This window comes from Natator depressus, chromosome 10, assembly GCF_965152275.1.
Source record: "Natator depressus isolate rNatDep1 chromosome 10, rNatDep2.hap1, whole genome shotgun sequence".
NCBI classification, from domain to species: domain Eukaryota; kingdom Metazoa; phylum Chordata; order Testudines; family Cheloniidae; genus Natator; species Natator depressus.
The window spans coordinates 47,253,045-47,272,500 of record NC_134243.1 but is presented as its reverse complement, the minus strand read 5'-3'; the positions used below and the strand labels follow the sequence as shown (position 1 = coordinate 47,272,500).

Sequence of the window (19,456 nt, the reverse complement as noted above, 5' to 3'; positions counted from 1 at the left end):
CCATGGAGCCACTGGAGCCATTGTAAACCTGGCACTGCCAGGGATACCGGAGGTTAGGAAGCTGAACAGACACAACAGCTGAAGGGATCCACGTTTGTTTCATGTTCAGAGATCAAGGTGCACAGAGGTTCACCTCCTGCCTTTGGTCCCTGCACAGATCTTCCCCCGGTATCAGGAAGGGGGGAGGGGGTTGTGTGCACACAGCCAGGTCTGTGGGATGGGATGAACCCGGGTGGACAACTCAGAACAGGAGGCCTATGTGAGGCCTATCACCGTAGTCCTCCTCCCACGGCTCCCTATGGCAGCTCAGATGACTTGCTCCCTGTAGAGCTCCACTGGAGCCTGGTCTGATGAGTACAGGCTTTGTGCTACCCCTGCTGTAGTTCCATCAGCCTCGGCATCCCTGCACGAGGGAGTGGACAGGCCCACCCATACGGTGGCTTCTCAGAAGAGCCTGCTAGAGGGTGAGCCCCTCCCAGACTCCTCAGATCTCCATTGCCCACAGGTGGAGGAGCAGCTCATCCAGTACGTGCACGATGGCAGCAAGTCCCTGGCCGATAGCTTCACCATCGTGGCCAACGCCTCCAAGGTCAACCGGCAGAGCCAGCCCAAAGCCATCTCCATCACTGTTGTGCCACACAACGAGGAGCCCTCAATCATCATCAACGCCGGGCTGCAGGTAACCCTCCCCTGCCAGGACACACAGCACCATGACCTCTGCTCCTGTGACCCAAGCTGCCAGCCATACAACCTCCAGGGCAGCATCTCCTGCCCCCTCAGAGCAGTAACATGCATCACCTCCCTTCCCTCTGCAGCCCATTGGAACCAGAAAGAATCTACCCCCATCTCCTCACCCTCCACTACTGTGTCTGCCCTTTCCTTGCCCTTTCCTCCTGTCCAGTGGGATTGTCTCCCCCTGCCCTACTCTGTCCCAGCACTGCTGCTGCCCCACCACCAGAATACAGAGCCTCCCATTCCCGCTAAAGAGAATCCCCTCCCAGCTGCTGCAGCCTCGTGCAGCCTAGGTCTGTGTCGCTGTGTCATGTGTCCCAATGTCTGCCAAGGTGCCAATGCAGGAAGGGGGAACGTCCAGTCTGGAGATGCATCCCGACTGATCCATGCAATACCCTGTCACACACACACCCCTCACCAGGCCTGTGCAACCCCCCATCCAGCTTGCCCAACTCTGAGTCCAATCCCCAGCCATCCCCCAACTCAGCCCAGGGAAGAGAGTCACTTCCGGGTAACCTGACTCTGCACTGAGGTTGTAGGAGCCAGGTCTCACTCTGCTCCTCTGCAAACGACATCTCAGCCATTTTCCCTACTGCACAGGGCGGGGGACAGAGGATGAGCCATTGCAGCAGCAGGGCAGGAACAGCAGGCAGCACAGCGCACAGCTGATTGCTGCCTACGTGTGACCCAGGGAGCGGGCAATGCACCCTGCATTCCTGCTGGCTCCCTAAGCCCCTCGGGGCATGTCAGCCTAACTCCGGGGGAAAGGGGCAAGCCACTGCTGAAGACCCTGTGACTCCACCAGAGCCTGCATGCTGAGTGCACGCTGCTGGCTGACCAGGGGGTGGGGATGGGGACCAGGCCAGGACAGCGTTAGGAGTGTGACATGCTCTGCACCGGAGGGTTTGAGCAGAGACGGGAAAAGGCAGCATGGTGCTGCAGGAATCCCTCCTGCACGCCTAAGATAGGTGTGCATCTGGTGCTTCCCTTTGTACAGACTAGGGGTGACCAGCAATCGTGCCCTGGGCCTGGGTTTGCTGATGCTGGTACATGTCACTGATCCACTGGCCGACCGCCTCAGAGGTTTGCTAAGACATGTGGAGCAGCAGGTGTTAGCATATTAGACCCTGCTCCCAAGGACCTGGGTGAAAACAAAATCAGCTGGTATGATCATGTGTAACAATGATACATTTTAGTCCCTAAGGGACATTGGATCAGGGAAGATTGCAGGTCCAGACTGAAGGGTACCGGCAGAGCTGGGTGGGGTACAGGGCTGGAATTGCTGGGGCGCTGCAGGTCAGGATTGAGGTGCATAGGTAGAGCTGTGTGTGGGGATCCCAGGGCTGGAATCACAGGGGCCTGCAGATCCGGATCAAGATGATCCGCAGAACTGGGTTGCAGGAAGCTTGCCCAGCACCTGTTCTTGTGGCTATCTGCCACTCGCTTTCACAAGTCAGATGCCAGCCCACGTGTCAGGAGAGAAGGAAAACTATAAAACAAAAAGACTCCCTGCTGGTTAAGGAAAGTTGTGGGTCTCGGCTCCAGCTGCTAAGGAGCGGGCTGCCAGCAGTGCCAGGGCAAAGCAAAGGGTGGGGAAGCAAAAAGCAGTTGAACTGAGGCAGTTCTGCTACTTGTGCAGTTTTTCCACTGGTCCTTGACATGGATGCTTTTCTGAGAGAAAAAAACCTGCTCCTTGGATGGTAAATGAACTCAGTCAAATCTTACATCTGGTTTTCCATCTTCCACCTTGCAATGCCACTGGTGAACACAAGATGGGAGCATTGCCCACTCTGCAGTCTCTGATTCTGTAAAGGGGTTAGCCTGTGTGACTCATTTACATGGTGATTTTACATAGACTCCTTAAGGTCAGACGGGTCCCATCATGATCATCTAATGGAGGCCCGCCCCAGTTTCATTCCTGTGCTGGTACGGCACTGGCCTGGCACCAGGCCAGGGCTCAGCACCACTGCAGCCTTTGTGCCTGGAATGCCCCAGCCCCCAACCTGGGGTATTTCCCGCTCCTGACTGCTGGCATCTGCCCTATTGACACATACCTTCCTGAGCCAGCCCCCAGTAAACTCTGCCCTCAGCAGGTCAACTCACTAAGGGCAAACAAGAGACTCTGCAGCAAGGGAATTCCCTCCCTTGGAGAAAAATGGGGCATGATGTCATTTGGGAAGCAGGGTTTCCAGCAATTAGAGTGGGGGGCGGAGTTCGGGGTTTCTGGGTTCTGTTCTCCACTCTGCCGTTAGCTCGCTCTTTGCCCTTCGGCTAGTCTGTGCCTCTGTCTCTAACCAGGGTTACAATGCTGGCCTGCCCTGTTAAGCACTCTCATACCCAGTATTATGAGCACAAAGTACTGCAATAAGAGCCCAGCACGGTCACAGGAACATTATCCTGCTGGCAGTGTCCCTGGATACAGTGGGGTGAGTTCAGTGATATCAAGTCCCCAGGGAAGCATCTGCGTTAACTGTCAAGCCAAGTCAGGCTCCTGCGGGCTCCCTGCGAATGGTAGCTGAGCTCGGAGGGCTCCCAACCAGCATCACTCTCATGAAACCTGGCCCAACAAAGGAGAGAAAGAGCCAGTCCCTGGCCCTAATGCAAGGAAGCGGCCCTCGCACTATTCATCAGCAGCGCAAGAGTTAAGTTAACAACATTTGTTTCTGTTCCTATAACCTAGGGCTGGATTCGCAGAGGTGCTGAGCACCTCCGACTCCAGCTGAAGTCATGGGAGCTGCAGGAAAAAGCAAAACTCAGGGAGAAGCACATGTGCATGCATGGCCAGAGAAGGGGGTGGGAGCCAGGACTCATGGGCTCCAGGACCAACTTTGCCACTGACTTGCTGTGTGACTTGGGGCAAATTGCTTCACCTCTCTATCTGCCTTTGTATTTTGTGTACAATAATAATAATAATAACTACCTAGCTGTTGTCTAGCACATTTCATCAGCAGATCTCGGGGCACTTCACAAAGGAAGGCAGTAGCATCAGCTCCATTGTACAGATGGGGCAACGGAGGCACAGAGCAGGGCTGTAATTTGCTCGAGGTCACCCAGCAGGCCAGCAGCTGAGCAGGGACTAGGAGCCAGGTCTCCCGAGTCCCCATCCAGCCCTCTGCACACTAGGCCACACAAAGGATCGCGGGGCTCAGTTAGGGTCTGGTGAACTGAATGGCTGGTGGGAGCAGGAAAGCGTTCTGAACCGCAAAGAGGGGTTTGAACCACTTCTGTGGCAAGCTTTATGGTAAAGAAAAATGGTGAATGTAAAGACAGCCCTGCATCTTTTAAGGCCAAACTCAAACCTCACAGCCAGAGTCTGAGGTAAAGAGACACGTCCGGGAAGGTTGAAGCCAAGCACCATGCTCAGCTCCAGCCTTTGCCCCAGCTAGTCCCAGACTCAGCACCCAGCTCCCCACAGACATCCCTCTAATAGTGTCTTGGGGAGAACGTCACTCATTCCCCAGAGCTGGCCTGGGCCTGCTACCCAGCAAGCCCCTGCGCTCCAGACACAGGCACCTGGGGGTGCTTCCTCAAGTCACAGAGCATTTTAATCCCTTTTCTGCCAAGCTCACAGCAGCGCCTTCCCTCCCCTGGTCAGGTGCTACAGTCCAGGAGTATTATCATTGCCATGGCCTGGGTTATGCTCTGGATCCCATTCAACCCGCCCCTTTGACATGGCATGGAAGCCGCGCTCTCTAACGGGAACGCGGGGAGAGCCCTGCACTCCAGTCATGAGAAAGGACCAGCCACCACACCCGCCTGTTCTCGCTCCGCTGAGACGCTGCTGCCTTGCCTTGTCCTCAAAGGACGCGCTCAGAGCAGGGGAGGGCAAACACCCATTCACAAGTGCCCCTGCATCTGCTGCATTGGGAGAAACCCGAGCAGAGAGCTAGCAGGGCATCGTTGGCGGGACAGCAGGGTCATTGTGTATGCTGCTTTGCAAGAGTGGGATGCAGGGGTGCGCGGGAGCCTCAGCTGTTGGCTTATTATTATTACCCAGTCCATTACAGTGCATTCCCGCAATACCAAGCTGCCTTCACATGTACATATGCATCCCTCCAGGGCATGCTGCTAAAACCATAGCCCAGAAATAAACCCAGCTTTGTTACAGAAGCAAGGGCCCTTCAGCACTTCCATTAGGCTAACTGCCCTTCCCCTAAGGACACTGGGTTCATGCCGACGCACTGACTAGCCCCGCTTGTGTCAGCTCAAGGAGGGATTGTTTCCAGAGGGGCTTCAACAAATAAATCTCCTCTGGTGTCTTAGAGCTGTAGACATTTTTTAAAACAATCAAACATCAGAAAGGATGGCTGCATGCCTATTTCCGTGCTGTTAAAATGAATGACTTCACTATTTAAAGGGACCCTAGCCAGGTCAATTTAGGTCGAGGATTTAGGTTGTGCAAAACTTAACATTAATAGGAAGGACTGCAAGATTTTTATGTGTTTAAATTCCAGGGAGAACAGCCTGATTTAAACCCTGCTGAGTTTGTAACAGGGGGCCATGTTCTGGGTGCGTTAAGGCATAACGGGGCTGCAGATCTACCTCAGTGAGCCCTCCAGGGAATTCTCCAGCATAAGGGGCGAAACGTTGGCATAGTCAACTCTAAGCCCAGCAGGAGCTCCAGCATAGAAGGTGTGCGAGGAGGTGGCCTGGTATTCTCAGAGCAGCCCATGGAGTCATTGCATTTAGGCACCAGACCAGTTAGACAGGCAGAACTGTGAGGTCTCAATGCGTGGATGAGACAATGGTGTTGGGATTTAGGTTTATTAGGAACTGGGGAATCTTTTGGGAAAGGAGGACCCTATACCGGAAGGATGGGCTCCACCTAAACCAAAACGGAACAAGACTGCTGGCCTGTAAAAATTTTTAATCAAGGGCTGAGGGAAAGCCAACAAGTGTGGAGGAGCACACAGACATCCCTTAGGGGAGGACTTATTAAAGGAGATACTCTATATTCTAGTAAAGTGAGAGGGTCGAAGTTGATGAAGTGAAGGTAGGAACTGAAGAGAAACAATCGAACAATCACAGTCCCATTCAGTTACATCACATGAAGGCAGATACCTAAATATGGACAAATTTTATAAGTGTTTGTGTACAAATGCTAGAAGTCTAAATAAGAAGATAGTTAAACTTCAGTGTCTGGTATTAAATGAGGATATTGATATAATAGGCATCACAGAATGGGGAGTGCCACTGTAGGTGAAAGAAAGCATAGAGTCAAAGATAGTAAAAATTTTAAAGGAATCAAACAGTACCATAGAATTTCAATGCCTAGAAATTCCATGCATGAATAATAAGAGTAGGACTATATGACCTATCATCTGACCAGGATGGTGACCGTTACTGTGAAATGCTGAGGGAGATTAGAGAGGCTACAAAAACAGAAAACCAAATTATAATGGGGGATTTAAACTGGGTACATGTCACCTCTGGATGGGATGCAGAGATAAAATGTCTAGATACCATTAATGACTGCTTCTTGGAGTTGCCAGTCCTGCAATCCACCAGGGGAGAGGCAATTCTTGATTTAGTCCTAAGTGGTGCACAGGATCTGGTCCAAGAAGTGAATATAGCCGAACTGTTCAGTAATAGCAACAATAATGTAATTAAATTTAACATCCTTGAAGGGGGAAAAATACAAAAGAAACCCACCCCAGTAGCATTTAACTTCCAAAAGGGGAAATAAACAAAGAAGAGAAGGCTAGTTAAATAGAAATTAAAAGTAACAGTCACAAGAGTGAAATGCCTGCAGGCAGTCATAGGACAAGGTCTTAGGATAAGAGGTCTTCTCATGGATGAGTTTCAGAGTAGCAGCCGTGTTAGTCTGTATCCGCAAAAAGAAAAGGAGTACTTGTGGCACCTTAGAGACTAACCAGTTTATTTGGGCATAAGCTTTCGTGAGCTACAGCTCACTTCATCTGATGCATACAGTGGAAAATACAGTGGGGAGATTTTACATGCACAGAGAACATGAAACAATGGGTGTTACCATACAGACTGTAACAAGAGTGATCAGGAAAGGTGAGCTATTACCAGCAGGAGAGTGGGGGAGGAGGGGGTACTCTTCTGGCTCTGTCAATCTGTTTCTTCACTTCAGCAGGTGGGTATTGTAGTTGTAAGAACCCACCTGCTGAAGTGAAGAAACAGATTGACAGAGCCAGAAGAGTACCCAGAAGTTACCTACTACAGGACAGGCCCAACAAAGAAAATAACAGAACGCCACTAGCCGTCACCTTCAGCCCCCAACTAAAACCTCTCCAACGCATCATCAAGAATCTACAGCCTATCCTGAAGGATGACCCATCACTCTCACAGATCTTGGGAGACAGGCCAGTCCTTGCTTACAGACAGCCCCCCAACCTGAAGCAAATACTCACCAGCAACCAAACACCACACAACAAAAACACTAACCCAGGAACCTATCCTTGCAACAAAGCCCGTTGCTAACTGTGTCCACATATCTATTCAGGGGACACCATCATAGGGCCTAATCACATCAGCCACACTATCAGAGGCTCGTTCACCTGCACATCTACCAATGTGATATATGCCATCATGTGCCAGCAATGCCCCTCTGCCATGTACATTGGCCAAACTGGACAGTCTCCACGTAAAAGAATAAATGGACATAAATCAGACGTCAAGAATTATAACATTCAAAAACCAGTCGGAGAACACTTCAATCTCTTTGGTCACTCGATTACAGACCTAAAAGTGGCAATTCTTCAACAGAAAAACTTCAGAAACAGACTCCAATGAGAGACTGCTGAATTGAAATTAATTTGCAAACTGGATACAATTAACTTAGGCTTGACTAAAGGAGTAGATGTGTCATTACACAAAGTAAAACTATTTCCCCTTGTTTATTCCCCCCCCCCCCGCCCCACTGTTCCTCACACATTCTTGTCAACTGCTGGAAATGGGCCATCTTGATTATCACTACAAAAGGTCCCCCCCCCTCCCGTAACAAACCCCGAAGAGTAAAGGCCCAAGGCAGCAGGTTTAAAACAAACAAAAGGAAGTATTTCTTCACACAATGCCTAGTCAACCTGTGGAACTCATTGCCAGGGGATGTTGCGAAGGGTGCAGCCAAACGTATAACTGGGTTCAAAAAAGAATTCCTGGAGTATCGGTCCATCAATGGCTATTAGTCAGGATGGTCAGGGATGCAACCCCATGCTCTGGCTAAACCTCTGACTGCCAGAAGCTGGGACTGGACAACAGGGGATGGACTCTTGATAAATAGCCTGTTCTGTTCATTCCCTCTGAAGCACTTGGCACTGGCCACTGTCAGAAGACAGGGTACTGGGCTAGATAGACCATTGGTCTGACCCAGTATGGCCATTCTGTTGTTCTTATGAAAGTCAAGGCAGCCCTCAGACTGCTCTAACCTCTTCCAGAGGCCAAAGCAGCCCCCGGCACAGGGGATACACAAAGCCATTCCGCTTCATTGTCTGCTCTGAATTCAGCTCATCCGCAGGCACTGTTTGGCTCCCTGGTGTTTAAGCCACCTTGTGGTTGTAACCTTGCAGCCCTTGTGGCCTGAAAGCGAAACTAACTAGAAACACAAGTGAAACTGACCAGCCACAAGGCAAACACAAAAAGATCATTTGGAGTTTATTCAGATGCTCAGCCCCTTTAAAAGAAGCATTTTCATGGATAAATCACAGAAAGGAATCAGTACATGGGCTGACCCTTCATAACAGCAACACCTTCCCATTAGTGAGTCCAAGTCTGGCTAAAGCATTCCTGGAGCTAGTCTCTAAACTACACTGGGTGCTCACAGAGAACACAGGCGACACGAAGTCTGACCGGATATAATAAGACGAGTAAGTAAGAATAGAAACCAAGTGCAAAGCTTTAATAATTCAGAGGGGATGTGGAATATAATTAAGCACTTCAGTGACTGCAGAGCAGGCTTTCTGTAACAAACCCCGAAAAGTAAAGGCCCAAGACATTCCATTAGTCGTTCCTGCTGTTCAGGAAGCATTGTCTAACTGAGCTGCAGTTCTTTCCATTAGTCTGCAATGGGGAATAATGCTTTTCAATGGGGCAGAAATAAATTACAACGAGTTATTGGTTTAGGAAATGTGCCACTGCTGCACATGCTCAGAACCGCACATTTTAGCTCCAGCCGGTGTGAATTCAGGATGGTGCTGAACCCACTATAAAATTTACCTGCCATTAAAAATCCTCCAAAAGACCTTATTTCCTCATTAGGCCACAGGTACCTGGCAGACGGAATGCAAAAGTTCTTGAATGCAACACAGATGTGTGCAGAGCCCTCAGCTATTTATTGTCACCCTCAGGGGCTGTTAGATCCCAGACACAAATTAAACAGCAGCTTCCACTGGGATGGCTTTGACTCTAAAGGGGACACTCTGAAACAGGCATGTTTCCCCTCAATCCTGGCTTGTATTTAGAGAGCATCTTCCACCCCAGACTCCAGAACTATGGGACTAGCCATGGGAGTCCTCACAGAACTGCCATTGTTTCAGAGTAGCAGCCGTGTTAGTCTGTATTCACAAAAAGAAAAGGAGGACTTGTGGCACCTAGAGACTAACAACTTTATTTGAGCATAAGCTTTCGTGAAGTGAGCTGTAGCTCATGAAAGCTTATGCTCAAATAAATTTGTTAGAACTGCCATTGACTTCACTGGTTGCTTCATGGTGGAGGGCTTGCAGGACCGAGCCACTCATGTCATATAGTGTACCTGTGCTTAGGAGATGCCCTCAAATAATAACCATCCAGGGGAGCTGGATCAAGCCCTTTGTGACCACAATTTTACAGTACAGTTATTAGTAACTGCCATCATTTAGGGCCTAATCCAGAACTCCCTTGGAGAGTTTTCAGGATTGGGCCCTCAGGCCCAGATTCTCAAAGTTTTGCCATGCCTAGGGGACTTAGGCATCAAAATACCGTTGAAGATCTGGGCCTTATCTCCACCATGCAAGCTGCAGGGAGATATAGCACATTTAATAGATGCTGCAGCTTCTCAACAGATATATGCCATCACAGGCATCCCTTCATCCATAAAATATAGCCACCTCTGGGGTGTCATGCAGCCTACAGCCCCCACTGCATAAGATTTTAGGGCAGGGAATGGAGAATCAAGTAAGTCAGTAGAACACAAGGGGTACTTGCTCCCTTGCCAAACGACCACAGGTACTCAGGAGCTTGCTTTTATCCTCTTGGACTAGCTTGTCCACCTGTCCCCTGGAAGAAGGGAAGTTGTGTGCCTAAGACACCAGTGCAGAATTGGAGGGTTCCAAGAATGTTCTTTATTTAAAACTTTCTCCATAGCAACATCCTGTCACTGCAATAGGAATCATAGAATATCAGGGTTGGAAGGTACCTCAGGAGATCATCTAATCCAACCCTCTGCTCAAAGCAGGACCAATCCCCAATATTTGCCCCAGATCCCTAAATGGCCCCTCAAGGATTGAACGCACAACCCTGCGGTTAGCCAGCCAGAGCTCAAACCACTGAGCTATCCCTCCCCAGGAAGAGAACCAGCTACACCCAATCAGACAATGGAAAGCTTTCAACTGAAGGGTTTGGTGAGCGCATGAACTGCCTGAGTCCAGATCGAGTGCCTGGAACCCAGAGCTGAAAGGGTGATTTTATTGTAGTGTCTCCTGGGAGCAAACATTCCAGCTGAGGCTGCAGTGTGTACAGATTGGGTGTGCCCTGTTCTAACACACGGAGCAGCTCAAAGGCCAAAGAGGGTCTAGGCCTGACTTCCTGCTGTGAGGAGCCCTGCCCAGCCCAGCATGACAGAGCCCGCACATCATCAGGCTGAAAACAATTCCACGCTTTCTGCCTGGCCTCCTTTTCCAACTCTTTTGTAGAGACAGGGGCTGAGCAACAATACCCAAAATCAGAACCTCCAGCTTGGTCTCTGGGGTTTGGTTCTGGATCGTTTCTAAAGTGGCATTGGCCCAAATCCCACAGTCTTCCAGGGAGCCAAGCTCCCATTGATTTTTATGGGAATTTGGCCCCATTAAAGACCAAAAGAATTTGGCTCATCGCAGACAATAAATATCTGGCTCTAAAATCTAATGTACCAGTTATTTAAGGCAATAGAAAGTCTCCCAGCCAAATCCATCCCCCGGTGTAACTTTGCCCCAGCAGGATCTCCTCCCCATGGGAGTCCAGGGACCAATGGCCACACCTAGCAGTTATCAATCTAACAGGGAAGACATTCCAAATGCTTTGCAAATTCCTTACACTTTGCATGATCTGTTGCTCATTCCCCTCCTGCAGTGTGACCTGAGGCAAGTTGCTTCCCCCCACACACACTTTGTCTGTCTTGTCTATGTAGAGTGAAAGCTCTTTGGGGCAGAGACTGTCTGCACAGCACCTAACACAACAGGTCCCTCATCTTAGATGAGGCTTCTGGATGCTAGTGTAATCTGAATAATAGTAATAGCTCATCACCCTGAGGAAGGTTGCTCCCAGACAGTTACAACTTGCCGCCATGGCTTTACATGATGCATAGCTAGTTTACATACTTTTCATTCCACAAGGGTTTGCTGGCGCAGTTTAAGGCTTCATTAGATAAGAATGGTAGGATTGGAAGCTTTTCAGTTAGAGACTGTAGCACAAACTAAATGAGACAATAATATGGAAAGAAGAACTGGCCGAGTGGGGTTATGTGGAGAGAGCTCAAAACCAGTGACCCAGTTGAAAGTGCCGTGGTGAAGTCTGCGTGAGATCCCAAGACACAAAGCCTATTAAAAGTGTGGGCCAGAGGACGTTGGTGGAGAGAATGAATTCTCACTCACCAGCCTCCAACCCCTCTATGGAGATTCATTAAGCCACACATGCACCCAGTGAGGTGAGTCAGTGTCATTAGCCCCACTTCACAGAAGGGGAAACTGAGGCTCAGAGAGGTGATGTGATTTGACCAAGGAAGTATGGAGAGTTAGTGGCAGAGTCGGCAATAGAACCCCAGATTCCTGCCCTCCACTCTCCTGTTCTAACCAAGAAACGATGCTGCCCTGGTAATACAATTGGCTTTATGTCTGTGAGCACCTGGCTTCCCAGCTTGTGCCATGAAACATCAGTTCCAAACAGCTGGGGTCCAGTCACAGAGTGGCATGGTGCCTGTGAAACCACCACCAGATTATCTGCATATCCCCCCTCTCTGTGTACACTCATGTAAGTAGTCCAGCTGCTGTCAGTGAGGCTGTGGCAGGGGGGATGGGAGGAGATTTGGTTTGGGCCCCCAGCTGGCTATGAAATTAGCTCTCCGAAGGCACTGGTGGAATCTCTCCACCCCTTTGGGAAACTATGTCAAGTTCACGCTTGGCTGATTGCTCAGCATTTTCCCCCAGATGCAGGAAGGTACCACCACAGAGATCACTCCCGATATCCTGAGAAGTGAGGATGAGGACACCCCTCCGGAGGAAGTGGTTTATTCCATCAGGCCCCCGGCCAATGGGAAGGTTGTGCTGAGGTCGTCTCCTAGCAACGGGATCCTGCAGTTCACTCAGGCTCAGATAAATAGTGGGCTTGTTCAGTTTGTGCATGAAGGTAGGTAATGGACAGGTGTAAGCAGGACATTCCCGGGCCTGGAGGCCAAGGTGCTGGGGGGCCTGTTGTGGATCAATGCGGGGAGAGCTGTGTGTTAAGGAAAACTAACTGTGGCCAGTCAAATACCCCAACATGGCACTGCCCAGCCCAGAAACACTAGGGTACAGCCCACAGCTGTAAAGAACCCCCTGTCCTGGACAAGAGGAGACTGCCATCTCCCAGGGAAATCCTGCTCTCACTAGCTCCAGTATAAACGCAGAGTAACCTCCTCAGCTTCAATGCCATTACTCCAGATTTACAACAGCCCTGCAAGTTCGTTCAACTTGAAGTTGGCTTTCCCCTGATGTGTAACTCACCCAACGCCTGGCCCTCCCACACAATTAACCTGTGTTGTGATGTACTGAGCTCGGGCACTGTGTCCGACAGCCTGGCACCTACGGCAAGGGCTCAGTCTTCCTGTCACTTCATAAGATAGGCCGCTGGGGCAGCCACCTCCCCACATGATCCCCGAACCCCCCACTTCTTGGCTGTCCTCTTGTTTTATTCTGATGACCACCAGGAAGGGCACCATGGACCATAATTTGGCAATCATGGACAGCGTAGTGACACAAGGGGACTCTACAATAGAGCCCAGCCCTGACCTGGTGTGAGCCAAGGAAATTCAGCTTCCATGCTTACTCATTCCTGAGCTGGGCTAGTTTCCCACACACACGCGTGCACACCCAATACACAAACACACAAGTCACCAGTGGACCACAGCCCAGTGCTGAGCTGGGGGAATTCAGTTTTCCTGATCATTCAGCCCCTGAACAAGGCTTCCCAAGTCACTAGTGCACCCCAACATTGGCTAGTGAGGAATTTAGTCTCCATGTTCATTCCTTCACAAGCTTTGCTACGCTGCTCCACCAGTGTCTCTCACCCTCTGCCCTCCTCCTGTGGGTTAAGGGTTGTCACTGTCATGCCCCTGGATCCTGCTGACTGATTCCTGTCCCACTGACGTGCTTTCTGCAGGACCCCTTGATGGTGGCTTCTCCTTCAATCTATCTGATGGCGAGAACATCTCCCCCAGGCATTTCTTCACTGTGAGCGCCCAGAAGAAGTTGGTCATCACCTTGGAAAACAAACAGGATCTCACTGTGTGTCCAGGTGAGTCGCCCACAGAGGAAAGAGGGGTGACTCCAGCTGGGGCTGCTGAAAGGAGGGGAGCTGGGTCAGCAAGAGCCTTGAGAAGTCATCGAATTAGCAGCATCCAACAGCTCCAGTGGCTATTGGGCTAGGTTGGTTTATAGAAGGAGAGAAGAAAAATCAGTGGAAGACTGTGTTAAAAGAAACATGAGTGGGAGTAAGGTGTGTCAGGCTGAAAGGAGGGAGGGCTGATGGTAACAGCTTATGGGTGGTGATGGAGGCAGAATGAAAGACAATGCAGGAAAAGGTAGATGCTTTGAAAGCTAAGTGTTGGGCCTTTGTCCTGACTGGCTTCTACTATGTCGGTACTGCCAGCAGCCCTCCCCCAGAGGATATCCAGTGCACGGCTGTTCTTCCATGCAGACAATTAGGCATGCTGCAGTGGGAGGCGATGAGGTGCGTGATCTGGCACAAGAAAGAGCCCTTGGCCTGATTTGTGACTCCGCTCCCTTCCTGAGAGCACAGATGGCATTTCACCTCCTACTGTGGCATTTACCTAACACTCAAGTGACACTTTCCAGCCTAGCAGCACAGAGAGAGGGGGACATGGTAAGAGGAATTTCTGTTGCCCCCTGAGATGTAAGGACTCAGATTTTCAGAAAAATGCACAGGCAGCAGTATAGCCCAAGCTGCCCATTTGCACGCAGTTCCCCAGATTGCACGGCCTGCACAAATCAGGATCATTCTTTGTGCAGATGGGGCATTTATGATCATTTGCTCATGTAAATACCCGATCCATGCTTGGAATCATGGCAGGTGTGGAGGCAAATCACGCAGACATTTTGTGTGCACTTAAATGGGCAGTAAAGCTGGCCCTTAAAGGTTGTGGTTGGTTAGCTTAAAATATATTTGTGTGTATAAATATTTATGTCTAGCACTGAAATCCATTTGAAAACTCCCACTGACGTCACTGATGCAGGGACAAGTATCTGATGATATCCAACGGATGTGTATCAATGCCCTACCTGCCCCTTTTCTGTCCAGGGGATTAGTCCAAATTCTGGGATGGGACTTGAATTTATGGGTGTAAGGATATGAATGAAAGAGATGGTAAAGGAGCTAATGCACTCTGATCTGTGTGATTATGCCAGGTACCCATGCAGTTAGAGACATCTTAGCCTGTAAGATACATCCTTCTATAAAGGGGGGAGGGCGGGAGCACTGATTGGTGCTGTGAATAAATGCACTGTATACTATTTGTTTTAAAGGGACCCTTCAGCCAATCACAAGCCAGAATTTGAAAGCAGTAACCAACAGCAAAGCAGATTCCCGCCCCTTATTTTACAGCATAGAGGAGCACCCACAACTGGGCAGGCTGGTGAATTACCATCTGGGCAGTGCCAGTGGGCCACTAGAGAACTTCACCCAGGCTGAGGTAAGTACTCCTGCCGCCCCATTGTCATGTCCCTCGGGTTAGAGAAGAGACAAGATTTAGGTGCCTTGATTCATTATTGAGGCTGCTGCACCAGAGGCGTTGCCACATGTGGGCCGGGGTGGGGTGTGGTCCACCCTATTAGCAGCCAGGCCGGCCCAAATCTGAGCATGGCTGAATGCCAAGTGTAAGTAAAGTTCTTCATGAGCAATATCAATTATCTGTTCCGATGGCAGACCTTGCTCACTGCCTGTCCAGCATAAATTGCAGCCCACACAAATTTCCCTTCCTAGCTATGCCACTGTGCTGCACCTGCACAAACCCTATAGTTCTCGCAAACCCTCTAGCTCCCAGCCTGACTAACACAACTGGATTCTACAGCACAATGCAGTCTTCTTTAGTCACAGCTGAAATATATGCAAGGAGACCGGATGGCTCAAGGCAGCAGAGCCATTTACCTCCTTGTCACCAGGGCAAATCCAGCCAGAGCTGATCATGACCAAACACTGTTGCATGTGCCCTGTGGTGTTTGGTGGTCTCTGCGACGTGAGTCAGTGGTCTCTCAGACCAGTTCCCAGTGCATGGGAGAAGTATCAGCACAACCAATGTCTTTGCTGGTGGCCTCAGAGAAGAGGCCATTGAGACAACTGGCTTTTTCAGCCCTACAGAAGGTCCTAAAATCTGGCGTTAAGGGGGATTATCAGGCTCTGTTCTGGAAGCCTGCCTCTGTGTTTGGAAGTAGTCAGAGGACATGTGCCTCCAGCCTTGTCAAACTGGCATGTTGCACCAGCTCTGAATTCACTGCTCATTCCTGGATGAAACATGAGGGTCCGATCCATGGCAGCGGTAGAGCAGCACAGCACCATCAAAGTCAACGGAACAGTATCAGCTGAGCAGCTAGCCCTTCCTTGGCCAAAAGTGAGGCCTTCCTCCCAAATCCCAAACCAAAAAAAGACGTCATTGTCTCTCTCCACCGGGTGCCACACTCCACCCATTTCAGCACAAATCTTGGTCCTGGCAGCTTCCACTGTAACCTGGGGCCTGAAACCCCCTCAGGTCTGCCATGGGAATCTTGGAACTCTGGAGCCCTGCCTTTAATAGCAAGCAACCAATTCAGAATTCAGCTCTTCCCACTCCTCCTGGCAGCAGCATTCCCCGGTTTGCTACTACATTATTTTGCAGAGCAGGCTGTAAGATCAGGCATGCTTAGACTGAGCACATTCACCTGCTGCCTTTCCTTCCATGGAGGGACAGATGGGACCCAGTACATTTCTCAGATTATATATTACATTGCAGTTTGCAGGTTGTTGATCTCTTTCACCTCCTCTCTCGTCTTTCTCCTTCCGCCTTTCTTTTCCTTCTTTTCTCTCTCTTTTTCTACCACCACCATTCTAACTCAACACACACCCCTCTCTTACGGAAAAGTCTTACAAAATGCTACAGTAAATGCACTAATAGGATTCTACACAAATGACTCTCACACCCTTTTGAACGTAAGAGAGAATTTTACTCCGGCTACACAAATTCAAAAGGCTGGCCTGGACATTCTATTGAATTGTGGCCTGATTGTTCTCTCTAGGAACTTTCCATGAAGGTTGCAGCATTCCTGGGTAGCTTCTAAACTTTGGTAGGCATGATTTGATTTCAGTTTGCCCACTGAGACAGCATGGTCTAGTGATTAAAGCAAGAAGTTGGGATCTGTTCTCAGCAATGCCACTGAGTTGTTCAGCAGTTCACTTCACCCCTCTGTGCCCTTTGGTAATATTGGGACAGTGATAGTCACCCACCTTGTAATGTGCTTTGAGATTCTTGGATGAAACGTGCTATACAAGCACAGAGTACTACTACTATTCTGTTCTGTTCTCTGAGGGCTCAGCACCCAACCACATCTGTCAGAACAGAAGAAAGAGCAAATACGCAGGAGAATGCTGCTCCTCTCACCCAGCGCTGCTCTGATTCAGCACAGAAGATCCCCCGAGATCCCCAGCACAGAACTCAAACCACATTTTGTTTTTCGTTTCTCATCCTCTTTTCAATCCCCACCCCGTTGGATAGTCCCAGCAAGCAGCAGGGCTGTAAACACTATCCCATCAGATAGACTCTGAACTCTTCTGCCATCACCAGCCAATGAAATATTCACCGGGTTACCACAGCAACGCATGCAGTTGCCACGGCTCCCTTGACATCACACTCCAGAAAGGCTGTGGCAGACGATGGCCCCAGTGTCCCCAGCAACATGTGAATAGGCGGATGTTCAAACTGGGTCACCTCTGTTGGGGTTTCAAATTAGGGGTCTCTCCCCCTCCAGAAATCTACTGCCTTCAACAGAGTGAGGGAGATGCAGACGTGGAAACATCTAGATTAAAGAGAGGGCAGAGGGTTAATGATTTTTACAGTGCAAACCAGCAAGGGCCTGCCATCCAAATCAAGCACAAGTAGCCAGACACACACACAAGTACAACTGCACATCTAAATTGTGCACACATTGATCGTGGCTGCACATGCAAATCAGGATTGTGTAATTGACCATTTGTACCCACAATTAGCTGATTTAGGCAAAAAATCCAGGTGACTGCACATACAAACTAGGCATATTTTTTTGCATGTGCAATTCTGCCTGCTGAGTTCTGGAGAATTGCATTTAAGGGAGGCTTCTCACACTAATTTAGCCCTGCTTTAAACAGCTACAGCTTTCAAGTCACCGTTTCTTTTGCTAGTAAAGCTATGAATGGGTTTCCCATATCTTCCCACATGAGCTATTCTCAGCCCACTTCAGAATGAAGATCTCTCCAGTTCTGTGCTTCCCATATCCCTCCATAGTAGTCATTCTCAGCCCACCAAGTAAGGGGCTGGGAGAAGAATCAGTCTTGTCTTTCAGCATCTCCTGACAACATCATTATTATACATACCACCTGAGATCCCAGTCCCATGAAGTTAGGCACTGTACAGACATTGTGAGAGACGCTCCTAGCCCTAAAGCACTTACAATCTAAATAAACAAGACAGACAAACAGCGAGAGGGGAGGTGACATGCCCAAGATCACCCAGCATGTCTGTGGCAGAGTCAGGAATAGAACCTAGAGTCTCCTAATACCCACTAGACCAATGCTCAGAGCCACTACTAATCATTGTTTTAAGCTACTCCTATCTCAGTGTTGGCTCCACTCCTTTGCCCTTCTGCTCTGCTCCTGCCCACATCCCTCCATTCTCAGCCCAATGCAGACTGAGGGCCCCTTCAGCACTGCTTGTGCCCATTACAGAAACTGAAGTGTTGCACCTGTGGCCTGAACGGGTAGCCAAAATTCGGGGTCTTGCAGTGTTGTTTCCATTAGGACAAGAAATCAACAGTACAAGTCAGTTATATTCTAGATGTAAACTTGTGTATTTACTATGTGCACACCAACCTTTTCCCGTGAGCATAAAGAAACAAAGAGCAGGCAGTTTCCTGGCTCAGAAATCCCCACGTCTGCTCTTCCAGCAAGCTCTGTGCCCAAGAAGCCCTGTTCCTCTGCGGGTCACACACACATCTCATTTTCCTGGCTTTCTGCCTCCAGCACACACTGCTTGCAACCAATAGCTTAACTCCTGAACTTGCACCAGGGAAAGCCCTCAGTGCCCAAAGCTTAGCTCTGACCTGCCATGAGGCCAGTGCCTTGGACAGTTGTCCTCTGCACCATCATCTGTAGCTGCTTTTATTAAATAAAAAAGCTTTTATTGCTCCCTCTGTTACACCCCAAAGAGGGTGCTTGGCATCCCATTGGCTTTAGGATCTGAACCCCCCCCCCCACCCAGTGGCAGCCACTAGCACCTTTCAGCATAACAGAGGGCTTGATTCTCCCATTCTTCTGTGTTGAACACCAAGAGGGGCACTGGGAGGCAGCATGACCCAGTGGTTAGAGCAGAGAGCTAGGCATCAGGAATTCTGGCTCCTACTCCCTACTCTCCCATCAACTCACCATACGACCCAAGCAGTCGCTGTGCCTCAGTTTCCCCACCTGTACAAAACTGATAATGATACCGCAATGATAGGAGATCTATAAACAAACAGATGGGCAGATCTCTTGCTGAATTCAGTGGCAGTTCTGAATGCTGGCTGGCTGCAGGATCCTGTCCCTAAATGGTATTGGGTATTATTTCTTGTTTTATTTTGCTACGATTAAAAAGTTCTTTGCTCGTTTGCTTTTTGTTTCAAACCAGGTGGATAGTGGAATAATTTTTTACCAGCATGACATGCCTCAGCACCCATTCTGGCTTACCCAGGATGCTTTTCACTTCCGAGTCGCCTCCCCGCCCACAGTAACCGATTCATACATCCTCAGAGTGCTGGTCTCGTTTGAGGCAAGCTGTCCCCAACCCTCAACGAAGCTGTGGAGAAACCAAGGTAAGAGAGCCATGGGGCTGTTGGGAACAAAGCTGCGCTGGCTCCCATGAACAGACCAGGGAGGCTGTGGCCAAGGGGAGGAGGGTGCAGACAATGTAATCCAGGAAGCAAGGGACACAAGAGCTGTACTGAACTTTGCTAGCTTCTCTCTCTCTCTCTCTCGCTCTCTCTCTCTCTCTCTCTCTCTCTCTCGCTCTCTGTATTACCGAGGAGTCTTAGGAACAGCCATTCAGAATCTCCACACTGAA

At 49.6% G+C, this 19,456-nt stretch overlaps 2 protein-coding genes across 2 annotated transcripts in view; one reads left to right on the top strand and one right to left on the bottom strand.

The window, feature by feature from the left end:
* Nucleotides 1-19,456, bottom strand: part of CIMAP1C (ciliary microtubule associated protein 1C) — a 123,365-nt gene that overhangs the window by 90,918 nt on the left and 12,991 nt on the right. The window lies entirely within an intron of this gene.
* Nucleotides 1-19,456, top strand: part of CSPG4 (chondroitin sulfate proteoglycan 4) — an 82,110-nt gene that overhangs the window by 57,693 nt on the left and 4,961 nt on the right. The window contains exons 5-9 of the mRNA XM_074966035.1: nucleotides 506-679; nucleotides 12,072-12,270; nucleotides 13,282-13,416; nucleotides 14,664-14,830; nucleotides 19,025-19,208. Coding sequence (XP_074822136.1) covers nucleotides 506-679; nucleotides 12,072-12,270; nucleotides 13,282-13,416; nucleotides 14,664-14,830; nucleotides 19,025-19,208 — 859 coding nt within the window. The remainder of the gene's footprint in view (nucleotides 1-505; nucleotides 680-12,071; nucleotides 12,271-13,281; nucleotides 13,417-14,663; nucleotides 14,831-19,024; nucleotides 19,209-19,456) is intronic.